Source organism: Panthera leo, chromosome E2, assembly GCF_018350215.1.
Source record: "Panthera leo isolate Ple1 chromosome E2, P.leo_Ple1_pat1.1, whole genome shotgun sequence".
In the NCBI taxonomy this organism is placed as follows: Eukaryota; Metazoa; Chordata; class Mammalia; order Carnivora; family Felidae; genus Panthera; species Panthera leo.
The window spans coordinates 33,828,328-33,842,308 of record NC_056693.1 but is presented as its reverse complement, the minus strand read 5'-3'; the positions used below and the strand labels follow the sequence as shown (position 1 = coordinate 33,842,308).

Below are 13,981 nucleotides of genomic sequence, written 5' to 3'. Positions count from 1 at the left end.
CAGCAGGGGAGCAATAAAGTGGACGCTCCACGATCTGTGGGGGACACAACTGGTGAAGGCAGTTGCCGGCAGAAATGTGTACGTATGTGCAGGTCTGTGCACGGATAGGTATGTGCTTATGCTTGTGTGTATGCATGTTTGTGCACAGGTGTGTGTGATCATACACCTGCATGCGCACTGTGAACCCCCCTGCATATCCTACGCTCTGTTGTGTGCTAAGTTCTATGAGTTCTCACTTCCTCCCCAGGAACATTGTTGGCCCTCAATGTTTTGTTTCCGCATGACGCTGTGTAAGTAGAAGGTGCCAAGAAACACCCACAGAACTGAACAGCGTTCAATGCACCTGCCCACCCGTAGAGGTCAAAGGGCTCTCCCCGCAACTGCTCCTGACTGTGCTGAAGAAAGAAACGTCTTGAGCATTATGGGCTATTTGGAATTTCTTGCTCGGAAGTAGGTACTGGTCCTTTCTCTCCTTGCATCCAGCCTTTCTAGGTAACTGGGGTGAAGCAGGGTGGAACAAGGGATCTTCCAGGTCCCCAGCTGATATGGTGAAAATAGGGAATTTACTCTGGAAAGTGCTCAGAAACATAGAATTTTGTTCCTGGCTTGACCATGTCGTCTTTGTGTAGCTTGGGTGGGTCCCAGCCTTCCCCTGGCCTCCCTGGCTCCCATGGCAGGGGGCTGGCTGGCTGCTTTGTGCCTCTTATGCCTGCCCTTACCGTCTCCATGGCCCCAAGTGCTCAGCAGCGGCACCTCCAGGTCCAGCGGCACGTCAAGTTCCATGCACACACAGTGGATGAACGCCTGCCAAGTGGCCTGACCTTGAGTGTACAGTGTGTTGAGCTGTAGCATGACACCCTGCGTGGCATCCTCGGCCTTGCTCCTGGAGCTCAGGTCCATCTTGGGGAGGAAGAACTTCACCTTGGCATTTAGCCATTGTGGGTCTTTGCTGAGCAGCCTCACGAGCAAGCTCCACAGGTTCTTGGTGCCCAGCTGGAGGCTAACGGGGTCCATGAGGAGCTGGCCCTGCAGGGATAGGGTAGGCAGGTGAACTGTGGAGCAGACAAGTTGGGGGAGAGGTGAGCTGGGGGGCAGGTGAGTTGGAGGACAGGTGAGTGGGGGTGGAGGGGCAGGTGAGTTGGAGGACAGGTGAGCTGGGGCCAGGTGAGTTGGGGACAGGTGAGTGGGGGTGGGGGGGCAGGTGAGTTGGAGGACAGGTGAGCTGGGAGGCAGGTGAATAGGAGGACAATTCAGCCGCAAGGAAGCCAAAGAGGGTAGTCAAGAACCACCTCCCATATCTGGGGGGCAGTAAATAGGCAGACAAGTGGCTTCTTCATGGAGTCTCAATGCCTGTGCCCAGGGATTGGTCCCAGAGAACAGTTTGCTTCTTTTCCTCATCCCCCAATTATCTGTGCCCGTGTCCTGGCTCTGCAATGGTCCAGTTTATTTCCTGCAGATGGTTCCCGAGGATGCTTTATTTTTTCTTGTTTCCATGGACCTGTTTGTGCTGCTCTCTGTCTGAGCTAAGCTCATGGCAGAGACAACTAGTTGTCCTCCCAAATCTGTTCTCCCCTTCTTCCTTAGGACCAGAACCCCTGAATATTTCCTGGTCATCTGGAATAGACTTTATTTCCCAGCCTTCCTTGCATTTAGAATTAGCCATCTTACTAAGTTTTGGCCAATGGGATATAGATGGAAGTGTTGTACATCTTTCTGTTTCTTCCTATTGCTTGGAATGTCAGCATGATGGCTGAACTTTGGGCAGCCATATTGGATCATGAGGTGGAAGCCAGTGCAGAGAAGGTGTAAGGTAAGCCTTTCCACCTGTCCTGAATTTCTCTTACATGACAAGGAAATACATGTCTATTTAAAGCACTATTTTTTAGGGCTTTTTGCTACTCAGTGAAATCGAATCCAATCTAACACAAACCATCGCTCTCTCTCTAAGCAACTTCTCCTTTTCTAAACTGGCACTCTCAACCTGCTGGTAGGAATACCAATATAAGGCCAGGGGCACTTACATAGCAAAGCTTAAAAAATATGCAGTCCCTTTGTTTCGGCAAGTCTGTTCCTAGCACTCTAACCTTAGGATATCATTATAGGTGTGCATAAAATTTTTAATTGCAAAGCTGTTCGCCTCAAGACTTTTTATATACGTAAAATTTGAAACAACATTAGTTGTTAACTAATTAGTTAACTAATTGGTGGTCCATGATATAGTGGAAAATGCTGTAACATTTCCAGATGAACTTTCTGGCATTATTTCCTTAACAACAGTAGCAAACACTTAGAAAGCACATACTATGTTCTAAGTGCTTTATGTGTCTCATATAATCCCCACATCTGTGGAGACCCTACTTCTGAGAAGAGTGGGAGGCTCACCCAAGAGCAGCCTTAGCAACTCCCAGAGGCTGGGGCACAGGACTATGTATCCTGAGGTTCAGACGGCAGCTGTTCCCTTGAGTCCCACCCACCAGAGGCCTCTGGGCACGTGTCCCCAGTCTCCTCTGGTCATACCTTGGCAACTGGACTGATGGCAATAGATCCTCTCTCAGACACAGAGCTTCAGAATTCATGAAACATGCTCACATCCATGGGGCAGGCAGGGATCACCATCCCCACTGAACAGACGGGAAGACTGAGGCCAAGGAGGGGAAAGGATGTACCCAAAGTCATACTGAAAGTCCATGGCAGAGCCAGGCTCAGAATTGAGATTTATCACCTGTCAGGTCAGTACATTTCTGAGGCCTTGGAGCCCTAGATGGCACCAGACAAGTCCCCGGACTTTGTGTGATCTTGGTAAGAGGATGTGGTTATGGCCTAGGACGCAGCTTCTTTTCCGGGCTACAGTGTTCAAAGTCCATGATGTCCATGAAGAAATCAGCCAGGACAACAAGGGGTCAGGCGGAAGTGAGGTGCGCCTGGACGGTATCATTTCTGTGGAAGTCCTTTCATCTTCAAATGTGTCCTCCTGCCGGTCTGACACAACGCCTTTATTTCTACCGTTAGTGTTCGATCCCCTCGGGGTACAGCGTCAAGCTCTTTAAGGGTAACCATCCCTGGGAGAAAGAGCACATTACATTATGATTGGTCACTGAGATTTCTATGAAAATAGCCTTGGAGACAGAGGATTATAGTAGAAAGATCTTCAGCCCCAAAGTTAGGAGACGAGCATTCTTGACCCGGCTCTGTATCTCATTCTCTGTGGTCAGCATTAGGGCCGTTCACAGATATTCTCTTTCTCCTCTTTCTAGGCCCTTGGAAGGATTGCACTTCCCTGCTCTCTTGACATCAGGTATGGCCACAAAACTTGCTTTGGCCAATGAAATATGCTAAAGAATGACACATGTCATGTCTGTGCAGAAGTTTTAAGAGCCAGTGCGTGATTCACCATGCTCTCTCTTTCCCTCTACCACAGGGACCAGCAGTATTCCAGATCTTGGCTGCTCCTTTAGCCTGGGTCCAGCAAGAGGATTATGAGGAACAGAGGTCCCAGTTGATTGACGATAGACAAGAAGTAGGATCGGGAAGTAAGCTTTTGTTGTCATAAGCCACCAGGACATTGGTGGTTGTTTGTTATTGGCCTATCCTAGCTGATACACTCATAGCATAGCCTTGAGCAAGTCTATTCTCTATCTGGGCCTCAGTCACATCATCTATAAGGTGGGTAAATCAGATGCCGTCTCAAGGCCCTTCCTGATTTTCTGTGTCTCATGACTTTCACTCTCAAGCTGAATGGTGGCTAAGGGTAGGCTTGTTATATCAGGGGCAGCCCAGAGAGGTAAACCTGGGTAATCTGCGTAGGGAGCAGCTGGTAGGGAGTAGTAGGGGAGTGAGGGAGTGGGTGGGAGGGTAAGAGAGGGGGCAAAGGGTAGAGGTCACTACTTGGCTTCCCGGTTCATCCTAGACGTTCGAGAGTGTCTGCAGAGATGGTCTCATGAGTACCTGGGCCAAGTCTTGTGCTATGAGCTGATTTTCAGGTTGTTTCCACAGGGCAGGCTGCTAAAGAGAGGAGACAGGGTGCTCTCCTCAATGTTCCAGATCCCAAGAGGAATGCTGTTTGGAAGGCACCAGCCCTTACCCCTCCTCTGGAGACACCTCTGAGGTAGGTGTTCGATCCAGAAGAGTCCCCTTGCCCTCATGCACCGATCTTGTTCTTCCCTAACCATGGCTCCTTTTGTCCCTAGATTGTGTATAGCCCGACCCTCTCTGGCATCACCTCCTACCACATGTGGCCCAGAGGCTGCCCCTCTTCCTCCTCCAACTTGGACATTCACCTCACAGTGACTTGTGGCATCAGAGTGTGCCCTTCAAATCCAGCAGACTTGTGACAGCCAATTCATTTGGACGAAAAAGGAAGAATCCTCACGACAGATGCCAATTTCCTTTCCCAGTAAAACTCCCAAAAGGGTATGATTTGTGGTTTTCTTTCTTATTACATTCGATGTATTTTTTTAGGCGGTCGCGAGTAAACCTTCCTCTTCATGAGAAAACCCAGAGGCACGGCCCGCTGCCTCAGCAGGAACACAATGAAATGACACTCTGGCACACATGCTTAAGAGACGCTGTCTAACAATAGAGGATGGGAAGAAGAAAGGTGGCTGAGAAGTACGTGGAAGAAAGCAAGCAAGGCAGATGAGTGTGTGCCCTGACAGTGTGTCTATGAAGTGAGGACTGTAACTTACCAAGCCCCAGGGCTTTAGGTAAACCCACATAAATATGGCGCCCTCTCACATAACAAAGGTAAGTAACAGAGGGGCGCCTGGGTGGCTGAGTCAGTTGAGCTTCCGACTTCAGCTCATGTCACGAGCTCACGGGTTCGTGAGTTTGAGCCCTGCATGGGGCTCCCTGCTGTCGACAGAGCCTGCTTTGGAGCCTGGGTCCCCCCCACCCCCGCACCCCTGCCTCTATCCCTCCTCTGCTCATTCTGTCTCTCTCTCAAAAATAAATAAACTTAAAAAAATCTTTGAAAAAAAAAGGTAACTAGACAGGTTTGTGTTCCCCCCCACACCCCATTTATATGTTAAAGCCCAAATTCCAAGTGTGACTGTATTTGGAAGCAGGGCCTTTGGTTCTTGGGTCATGAGGACGGAGCCCTCATGATGGGTTCAGAGAGCTTCCAAGAAGAGGCAGGGGAAAGCCTGCTTCCTCTCTGGTCCCTGCCACACGAGGATACAAGGAGAGGGTGGCCATCTACAAAGGAAGAGTGGCTTCACCAGATACTGGATCTGCTGGCACCTTGATCTTGGGACTTCCCAGTCTCCAGAGCCATGAGAAATAAATGTGTGTCATGTAAGCCACCCAGCCTGGGGTGTTCAGTTACGGCAGCCCGAAATGACTAAGACAAACATGCCTGTGACCAGAGAGAGTAAAAGAAAAAAAAAACCCTCTAAGTCAATATGTAGATTTAAGGCAGAACCACTTAAATTACAGCAGGATACTTTGGCTAGCTTGATAAAATTACAATAACAGTCATTTAGAGAAAAAAGGGCAGACACGACAAGTGTTCATATGCCTCAAATATTTCATAATAGGTATTTCGTAATAAACATATTAGATAAAACAAGAAAAAAATGAAGGCAATCATATCAAAGACTATTTGTTGGGAGAGGCAGGCAATAATGGGGAGGCTTCCAACCATCGTAAAACATCTTATAAAGCACCGATCATTAACACTTTATGGAACGGTATTAAAAATAGAAAAAAACTGGCCACAGGAATGGAATCAAATTAGCTCCACACTCACTTAAAACTCACCAGCGAATCGATGGTATTAAGAGAAGACATATGGAAAAACACATAGTATTAACACACACGGTAATGCAAGTGGTTTAAATTTAAGGAATTATTTTTTTAATTAAGTAATTAAGTTAAAATGCTCTGTATGGAAACCAGCTGCCATTTCACACACCCCCTCCCCCCGAATGGCCATAACGAACGAAAGGACCATACAAGAGTCTGTGAGGATAAGGAGACATGGGAAGTTTATATGCTGCTGGCGGGGACGTGAAATGGAGCACATCCACTTTTTGGAAAAGTGTGGCAGGTCCTTAAAATGTTACCCCCGAGAGTTACCACATAACCCAGCAATTCCACTCCCAGATCTCCCTCCAGCAGACACGAAAACAGACGTTTGCACAAAAACGTGTGAACAAATGTTTGTTATCCGTAACAGCCCAACAGCGGAAGCCATGCAAATGTCCAAAAGCTTACAAACGGAGAAGCAAAATATAGTACATCTACACAGTGCAATGTGATTCGGCAACGAAAAGGAGCAAAGTACGGACACATGCTACGAGGAGGAACCATAAAAATGTTACGCCAAGGGAAAAAAGCTCCAAAGTATATCCTTATAAGTAAATCCAAATGTGTGTGTATTTGCATACACAGAGACCCACTCTAGGCCTATACAACAAACTGGTGACAGGACTATGTCCGGGGAGGGGACGTGGAGAACACAGGCAAAGGAGAACCCTTTACGCTGTACTCTTTCAGACCACTTTGACATTCAAACTTTAAAAACAATATTTTTTAATGTTTATGTTTGAGAGAGACAGAGCGTGAGCAGGGGAGAGAGGGGCAGAGAGAGAGAGAGTGGGAGACACAGAATCCAAAGCAGGCTCCAGGGTCTGAGCTGTCAGCACAGAGCCCGATGTGGGGCTCGAACTCATGAACCTGAGCTGAAGTCAGACACTTAACTGACTGAGCCACCCAGGTGCCCCTTAAACTTTTTAATAGGCACATTTTTACAAACAAACAAACAAACAAACAAACAAAACCGTAAAGACATTTACATTAAAAATGAGAGTAGACATTTCCCCAATGTGTAAGGAAGATAAATACATGGTGATAAATGGGCCAAGAAATTATCAGTGTTGGCTCATAGAAATGGCAGTTCCCTCCATTATGTTAAATAATAAAACTAAAATAGAGGTAGGAAGGCAAGCAAAAAGGATAAACACGTGCATTAAGTATGACAGAGAGAGGCTAAACATTCAAATCAAAAAGTAATTCATACATATGGAGGACATATTTTCTTCTACATGTTAGTTGAACGTTTGCATGTGTGTTATGGGGACCAAACGCCACGTTCGATGGAAAGAACTAAACATTCAGCACAAAGAATACAGGCTCAGTGCCAGGCAAGGGCCTTTCGGCCTCAGCGGTTTCAATTCTCACAACTACGCCTCTTGGATGTCCTGTATGCATTTTAAAATGTCCCCCGCTCCCAATGGCAATCCTGGCCTCCCTGTCCCCCTCCCAAACTGCCTGCGTGCACCACCACCGTCCCCAGGTCAGTGAAGGGCGGCCTCCTGTTTCTTCGAGCTCAGGCCAAAGATGGGAACCTGGCACCACCATTTCTCACCTGGATTCCTGCACCAGCAGACCTGGTGCCTCTCCTCCCTGCCCCAACATCCTCCACGGAGGGCCTGGGTATCACTGTCACACTGTGACCCAAGGCAGGTGCCTCCGGCACACAGAGCCGCCCCCCTGACCCCAAGTGAAAGCCAAAGTCCTTTTCAACGCTGTTCAAATTGTTTGAATGGTTAAAAAAAAAATCAAACTTGACAACTTAAAATTTTCATTTGACACTTATTTTTTATTAACTTTTGGCACTTCATGTTTTGTGAGAAAACTGCATTTTGCCAAGAATGTTCAAACTTTAATAGAGCACACAGTTGCAGATGATATCTTCCTATACTTAGAAATCTTGCATCTTTCACATTTAATTTAGTTTATTTTGCTTTGTCTTTTTCTCCTTATTAGATGGGCCAGCAGCTGCTATCTCTTATGTTTAAAAAGAGAAAACACACTTTCATGTTCATTTATTAATTCTGTAGAATTTTTCCTTTTTTCCTTTTATAATTTTTTAATCTCCTGACTTATCTTCCCTGATTTACTGAGAGTGTTCCTTGTTAAGCTTATGAGTCAGTTTATTGTTTAAATCAGTTCTAGTCTTTTAATTTTAAAAAAAAATAATAAGAGAGAACACTTTTGGCAAATTTCCATAAATTTATGTCAAGTTTATATCAAATTTATATCACGTTACTAGTAGATTATAATTTTAAACTGAGTCATTTAATAGAGGGGTGAGATATTTTTTAAACCTTTGCCATTAATTTTTTTTTTTTTTACCGTTCCGTGCAAAGAATAAGTTCTATGCAATTTCTGCTTTAGGGAAATATGTTGAAATTTTCCTTTTTTGCTTGGCATATGACAAATTTTAAAATATTCCATGACATTTAAAAAGTTATTCTTTTTCAATAAATATGGATTTCTGTCCCTCGAATTATGCCAAAATAAAGTCTAAATGAGGCCAAAATTTAAATGTAAGAAGTTAAACCATAAAGGTACTAGGAGACTACAAGTATTCAATTTACAACAACTCATGAAGCTCTTGTTGAATTTTCTGCATTTTTTCCTATGTGCTAGATTTGACAACAAAGAACTTAAAAATTTTTAAGTGCTGGAGAAACACATGCTTTTGGAAAAGCCTATCGACATAATTTTGGAGTAGAGAGGGTCTAGGGTCTGACACCATAAAAGAAAAATGGAATGAAATTGATCAGATACAAATTAGAATTTTTGTACTGCCAAAGAACATGGCAAATAAAGTGAAAAGAGAAATGAAAACCTGGAAAAAATATCCGCAAGTTATCAAAGATTGAATGTTTTTAATATATCAAGAGTTACCGCAAATCAATAAGAAAAAAGTCCAATGCAGCTGACAGAACAGTGGGCAAAGAACACGAACAGTTTGCCGTAAAGGAAATACAAATAGCTCTTGAGCATTTATGAGAAGATGTTTGACTTCACAGGAAATGAAAGAGATACATGTTAAAACTACAACAGACATACCATTTTCTAGCTCTTAGATGGTCAAACTATAGAGCTGGCAAGGTTGTGAATTAACAGGCATTTTGATGCACTGCTAGTGGGAGCATGTACGAATACAACTTTATCTATGGAAACTTCAAATGTCACATAACCATACCTAGCAATTCTATGCTCAGGCACTTAGCTCGCAGATACATTCGTAACATGCAAAATAACTTATGTTCGGGAATACTTAATGTGCCCTTGTTTATAACCGTAAAAGTTTGGAAAAAAAAACCAACAACCCTAACTGACCATTGAAAAGAAACTGGTTAAGTTCCACGCAGCCATCAAGAGGGAAGAGGCTGAGGGATGTGGGATGACACGGAACAGCGTTCATATCACGCGTGCACATTCCTGTGGCCAGAGCTATCTCTAACACTCAGCTCTGGTCTGGCCTCGTTTCTGTCTGAACCTCCTATCAGCGTCCCAACACCTCTCAGATAAAGTCACAGCATGCTAATATGCCTGCCCCAGAGTAGGTACACGTCAGGCCACCAGGAAAGGTTCAAAGTATGAATAAATAAATGGTCCCTCCCTACCTGGTTGCTGGCCACCTCCTGGCCCTCTCACTCACCTGCCGCCCTGCCCATGGGCAGCGCTCACAGCCCCACCTCCCCATCTTCCTGCTTGGATCACATGACTTCCTCTCCCTGCGGTGCCCCTTCCTGTCTCTTCTCACCTGTGCAACTCCTCCTCCTGCTCTCTTCTCCAGAAAGTCTTCCCGTCTGCCCTCCGAGACCTTGTCATGCCCCCGCCCCCTGCCACTGGCCTTCACCCCTTAGCGCTCTCTTCTTTCTCCTCCACAGCAGATCTTGTGCCCTGTCATTTTCTCTTGGCCCACCTGCTTCCCTCTGCGTGTTGGTGATACCTTGAGGGCAGGGGCAGTGCCTGATTCCAGATAAGAGCAGACACCTTGCACCAGGGCCCTGGATCTGAGTCTCTACTAGTTGCCAGTTATATGGCTTTGATAAGGTTACTTCAGTCTCTTGCTGCCTCAGTTTCTCCATCTGTAAAATGGGGATGTTGTAGATCAGGCTTCTAGAAGCGGAGCTCAAGACAAGAGGGGCTCCTGCAAAAGTTATGTATTGAGAGGGTAAGGGAAGTCTTGCTTCAGCCTAACACGTGGGGTGGGACGGGGTGGGGGGAGCTCTGGAATGTGAACGATGCCACAGAGTCTGTCCTGTTAAGAGGCAAGGAGGCTGGGTCATTACACCCCCATATCAGTCAGTCATTGGCTATGGGTCATACCCATGGTGTGGGGGAGGGAGGCATCTCTGTATGAAGTAATTCCTGTTAGCCAACGGCAACCCTTCCAGAAGGGTGCTGATGTTGGTGGCCTGGGACCACAGTGGATGGGGGATGGGTGCACTGGCTGGCTAGGGGCAAAGCAGATGAGTGAGAGGGAACACGAACAGTGTCTGTGACGGGCATCCTAATATCTACCAGGCAAGGTTGTTGGGAGATGAAGCAGGCAAAATCCCTGACATGGCTTCCGGCCCACTAGACAGGCTCGAGACATGTTAGCTATGATTACAACTGCGTTGTTGTTGTTTCCTCCATAGCCCCAGCCCGTAGCAAGGGTCCAAAGAAGGAAGGGAGGGGTAGCAAAGAGGACACAGCTTGAGTCCGAAGCTTCTGAGCCATGTTCCTTTGGCTTCTTCCCTCTTCCTGACTCCCCAGGCATGGATTATGGGGGAGCACACAGAAGGCTGGGTAGAAAACGGAAATGGGGGGCTGACGGGTCCACTGGCTGGTTGGGTCCCGTCTCCTTGTCTCTACCAGGGGGTCTCCCACCTGCCTTCCCTGTTCCCGGGGCTGGTGGGAAGGGTCAGGCCAAGGAGAAGGGCCCATGGGAGGCCAGAAGCCTCGTCCACACAGCACTGGCAGGCCTGGGTTCTGCCCCTGGGCCCGGGTGGGAGAAGAGAGGACAGAAGGGGGAGGCTGAGGGTGGCCAGTGAGGAGAGAGGGACAGAGGTACAAAAGGGTTTGGGTTTAACCTCAGCCCCAGAAAGGCCGTGGTTGGTGGGGTCATATGAAAGGCACCCTCTGTCAGGACAGAAACCTTAGACACTTGGACAGAAATATCCCGCAAGTGAGAAAGAAAAATGCCGCTGAAGTTGGCTTCTCAGGACTGAGTGGACAGTCAGGCCTGGGGACCCTGGGATGGACCCGACCCACAGAGGCCCTCAAGCCCTCTCAGAATGCCCAATGCCAAGCCCTGAAAGAAGTAACGAGATCTGGGCCTCTGCCTTCCCTGAAGGGTGGCTGGTTACAGTCTAAGGCTTCAGAGGATGTCTGAGCCTGGGTGCGTGACCCAGTGACCCAGACTGACCCAGTGGGCTCTTTCTAGAAGGCCGATGCAGCCCCACCCTAGGGGCTAGCCCCACCTCTTTTCACTGGAGGGTTCCCTGGGGGGACACCTTCAGAAAGATGTTAGCAGAAGGGGCACCCGGGTGGCTCAGTCAGTTGGGCATCTGACTTAGGCTCAGGTCATGATCTTGAAGTTCATGAGTTTGAGCCCCGCAGCGGGCTCTGTGCTGACAGCTCAGAGCCTGGAGCCTGCTTTGGATTCTGCGTCTCCCTCTCTCTCTGCCCCTCCCCGACTTGCGTGCGCGCACTTGCTGTCTCTCTCTCTCAGAAATAAACATTAAAATAAAGAAAGAAAGATGTTGGCAGCCATTTCCTCCCTCAACCACAAAAGCCAGTGGAGCACACAAGAGGGGTCCTTGACACAGGACCCCTGTGGGGGGATGAGGACGTGGGGGTGACTGTTCCTTTGAAAACCACCCTTCATTATCCTCACAATGTCAGGCTCCTCCAGGACTTAAACTCAGTTACAGGCCTTTATTGATGCAGAAACTGAGGCTCCCAGCAGTGAGGGCATCTGCCCAGCCCACTTCTAGAGAGCCAGCAGTTGAACAAAGGTCTCCTGGCCTTGCAGCCCCTCTAGGGGGTGGGGTGCACGCGTGGGGGGTGGGGAGGGATCCAGAGAGGGTGGAGCAGCCCAAGCCTACACCCTGGCCCTCAGGCCTGGGTGGTACCTGTCCCAAATCCAACGAGGCCTCTCTCCTCCTCACTGCAAACTGGGGAATCTGGGTCCCAGCCCGTATCACTAGGCTTTAAGTCACCTCCTTCACCCCCACCACCTTCCTGCTCAAAAGGCTTGAGCTCTCCTCTGGGATCGGGGTGCCCTAGAGCCAGCAGGGGACCAGGTAGTGGCCTTGCCTCTCCTACTCAGCCCTGGCAGCTTGGGCCCAGCACCCACATGAAGTGGCTGGTGACGCCTCCATGAGGCTTTTACCCAACATGTTCCTGGGCCTCCAGAAGGCTCTCCTGGGATCTGTCAGGTCACGTCAGGAGTTCACAAATTTTTTTGTACATTAGAATAATGGAGGGGGGGGTGCTTTCAAAAATTCCAAAGGGCCACACCCTTTGGCCAATACCAGCATTGTCTCTAGGGGTGGAACATCAGCATCGGTACTTCTGGAAGCTCCCCATGTGATTCTCATGTGCTGACAAGCTTGGGAACTAATATTCTAGGCACGATGACACCAGTTCTCCACTCCCAGCTGGGGGAGACTGGTTCTGTGTTCCCTTGCACTTGGCGCCCTGCTTCTCCAGTAAACCAGACCCAAGTGAGTCTTGCCCTCTGAAAGGTTGGGGACAGGAAAGCCACCAAGACAGCCGTATTTAGACGAAACCCTGTGGGTATCCCCCAATGACTAACACTTCCGCCTCCAGCCTGTTCCTTGGCAGGCTCTGTGGCTCTCCCAGCTGCTCTCACACAGGCCCAGGCTCAGCACAGTTCCACCAAACTGGAAAGGAAGCCAAGGTCTGGAAATCCCCTCTTTGTCTCCAACCATCCTTTGGTGAGAATCCCAAAGGAATTTAGTTTTGGAATTTCTGCGGGACAAAGTCAGTCAGAGAAGGGGAAATACCATAGGATCTCACTCACACATGGAGTTAAAAAAAAACAAAAACAAAAAAAACCTAGCCAGCCAACCAACCAACCAACCAACCAACCAAAAGATCCAGAGAACAGATTAGTTGCCAAGGAGTGCTGGCGGGGGTGGGCAAAATGGGTGAAGGAAATCAAAAGGTACCGACTTTTGGTTATAAAATAAACACATCATGAGGATATAATACACAGCAGGATGACTACAGTTCATGATATTCTACTGCATATTTGAAAATCATTAAGAGACCGATCTTCAAAGTCCTCAACACAAGAAAAAAAATTTTCTGTAACTATGGGTAGGGATGGATGTCACTTATTGTGGACATCATTTTGCAATATATATCAATATTGAATCATTAAGTTGTCCACCTGAAACTAATATAATGTCCTATGTTAATTATACCTCAGTGAAAAACGGACAATTTTTAAATAAATGGGTGAAATAAGACCTATCCAGAGACTTTTTACTAACTGAAGCACCATACTACCTTCAACTAATGGTCTTCTTTCCAAAGGAAATTCCCATTTCCATAGATCTTTATTATTTTTCTGCTTACAAAAAATAACCAGTCACTTAAGAAGTCCTAAACATTGCAAAAATAAAACTTAAAGTTTATATCTCACGATTTCACCCATTAGGGAGAGGCATACAATTTCTATGACTCTTTACCCATAGTGGAGGACATTTTTGCCTGATCCGAGAATCAGAAGAATGTCACTTCTTTAAAACTTTTCTAAAAATCATCTCCCATTTAACTTTATTTCTAAACTATGGCTCACCATGAACAGAAGATAACCCTCAAAAAAAAAAAAAAAATGGTGCTGTTGAACTAGAAGAAGTTACCACCTGCCCAGGGCTCTGACCTGGGGCCTGGACTCCCGTTGCTGAAAAGGAGACCAGGAGTGTGAGAAGCACTAATTCAGCACCAACGGAGACTTTCTCCTTGACTAATCAGGAAGGATTAATGAGAACTGAAAAGATGACAATGTTCTCACTTTATGATTCAATTTGCATGAAAGCCCTGACTGCACACCTCCTAAAATAATCGTGTTGACTCCTACTGGATATGTCTCTCTTTGGGGCAACACTGACCTGTCCATTTCAAGAGGAGGATGCTGAGGCCCAGCAATACGCAGGACACC

At 47.2% G+C, this 13,981-nt stretch overlaps 1 protein-coding gene across 12 annotated transcripts in view; it reads right to left on the bottom strand.

The window, feature by feature from the left end:
• NLRC5 (NLR family CARD domain containing 5) overlaps positions 1-13,981 on the bottom strand; it is an 86,678-nt gene that overhangs the window by 57,567 nt on the left and 15,130 nt on the right. For 10 of the 12 annotated variants that reach the window (XM_042920237.1, XM_042920240.1, XM_042920248.1 and 7 more), the window contains exons 2-4: positions 3,886-4,002; positions 2,518-3,059; positions 720-1,026 (exon numbers count right to left, since the gene is read on the bottom strand). In XM_042920237.1, coding sequence (XP_042776171.1) covers positions 720-1,014 — 295 coding nt within the window. In that variant the 5' untranslated portion in view covers positions 1,015-1,026; positions 2,518-3,059; positions 3,886-4,002. The remainder of the gene's footprint in view (positions 1-719; positions 1,027-2,517; positions 3,060-3,885; positions 4,003-13,981) is intronic. The other 2 variants (XM_042920239.1, XM_042920238.1) reach the window with 2 other exon arrangements.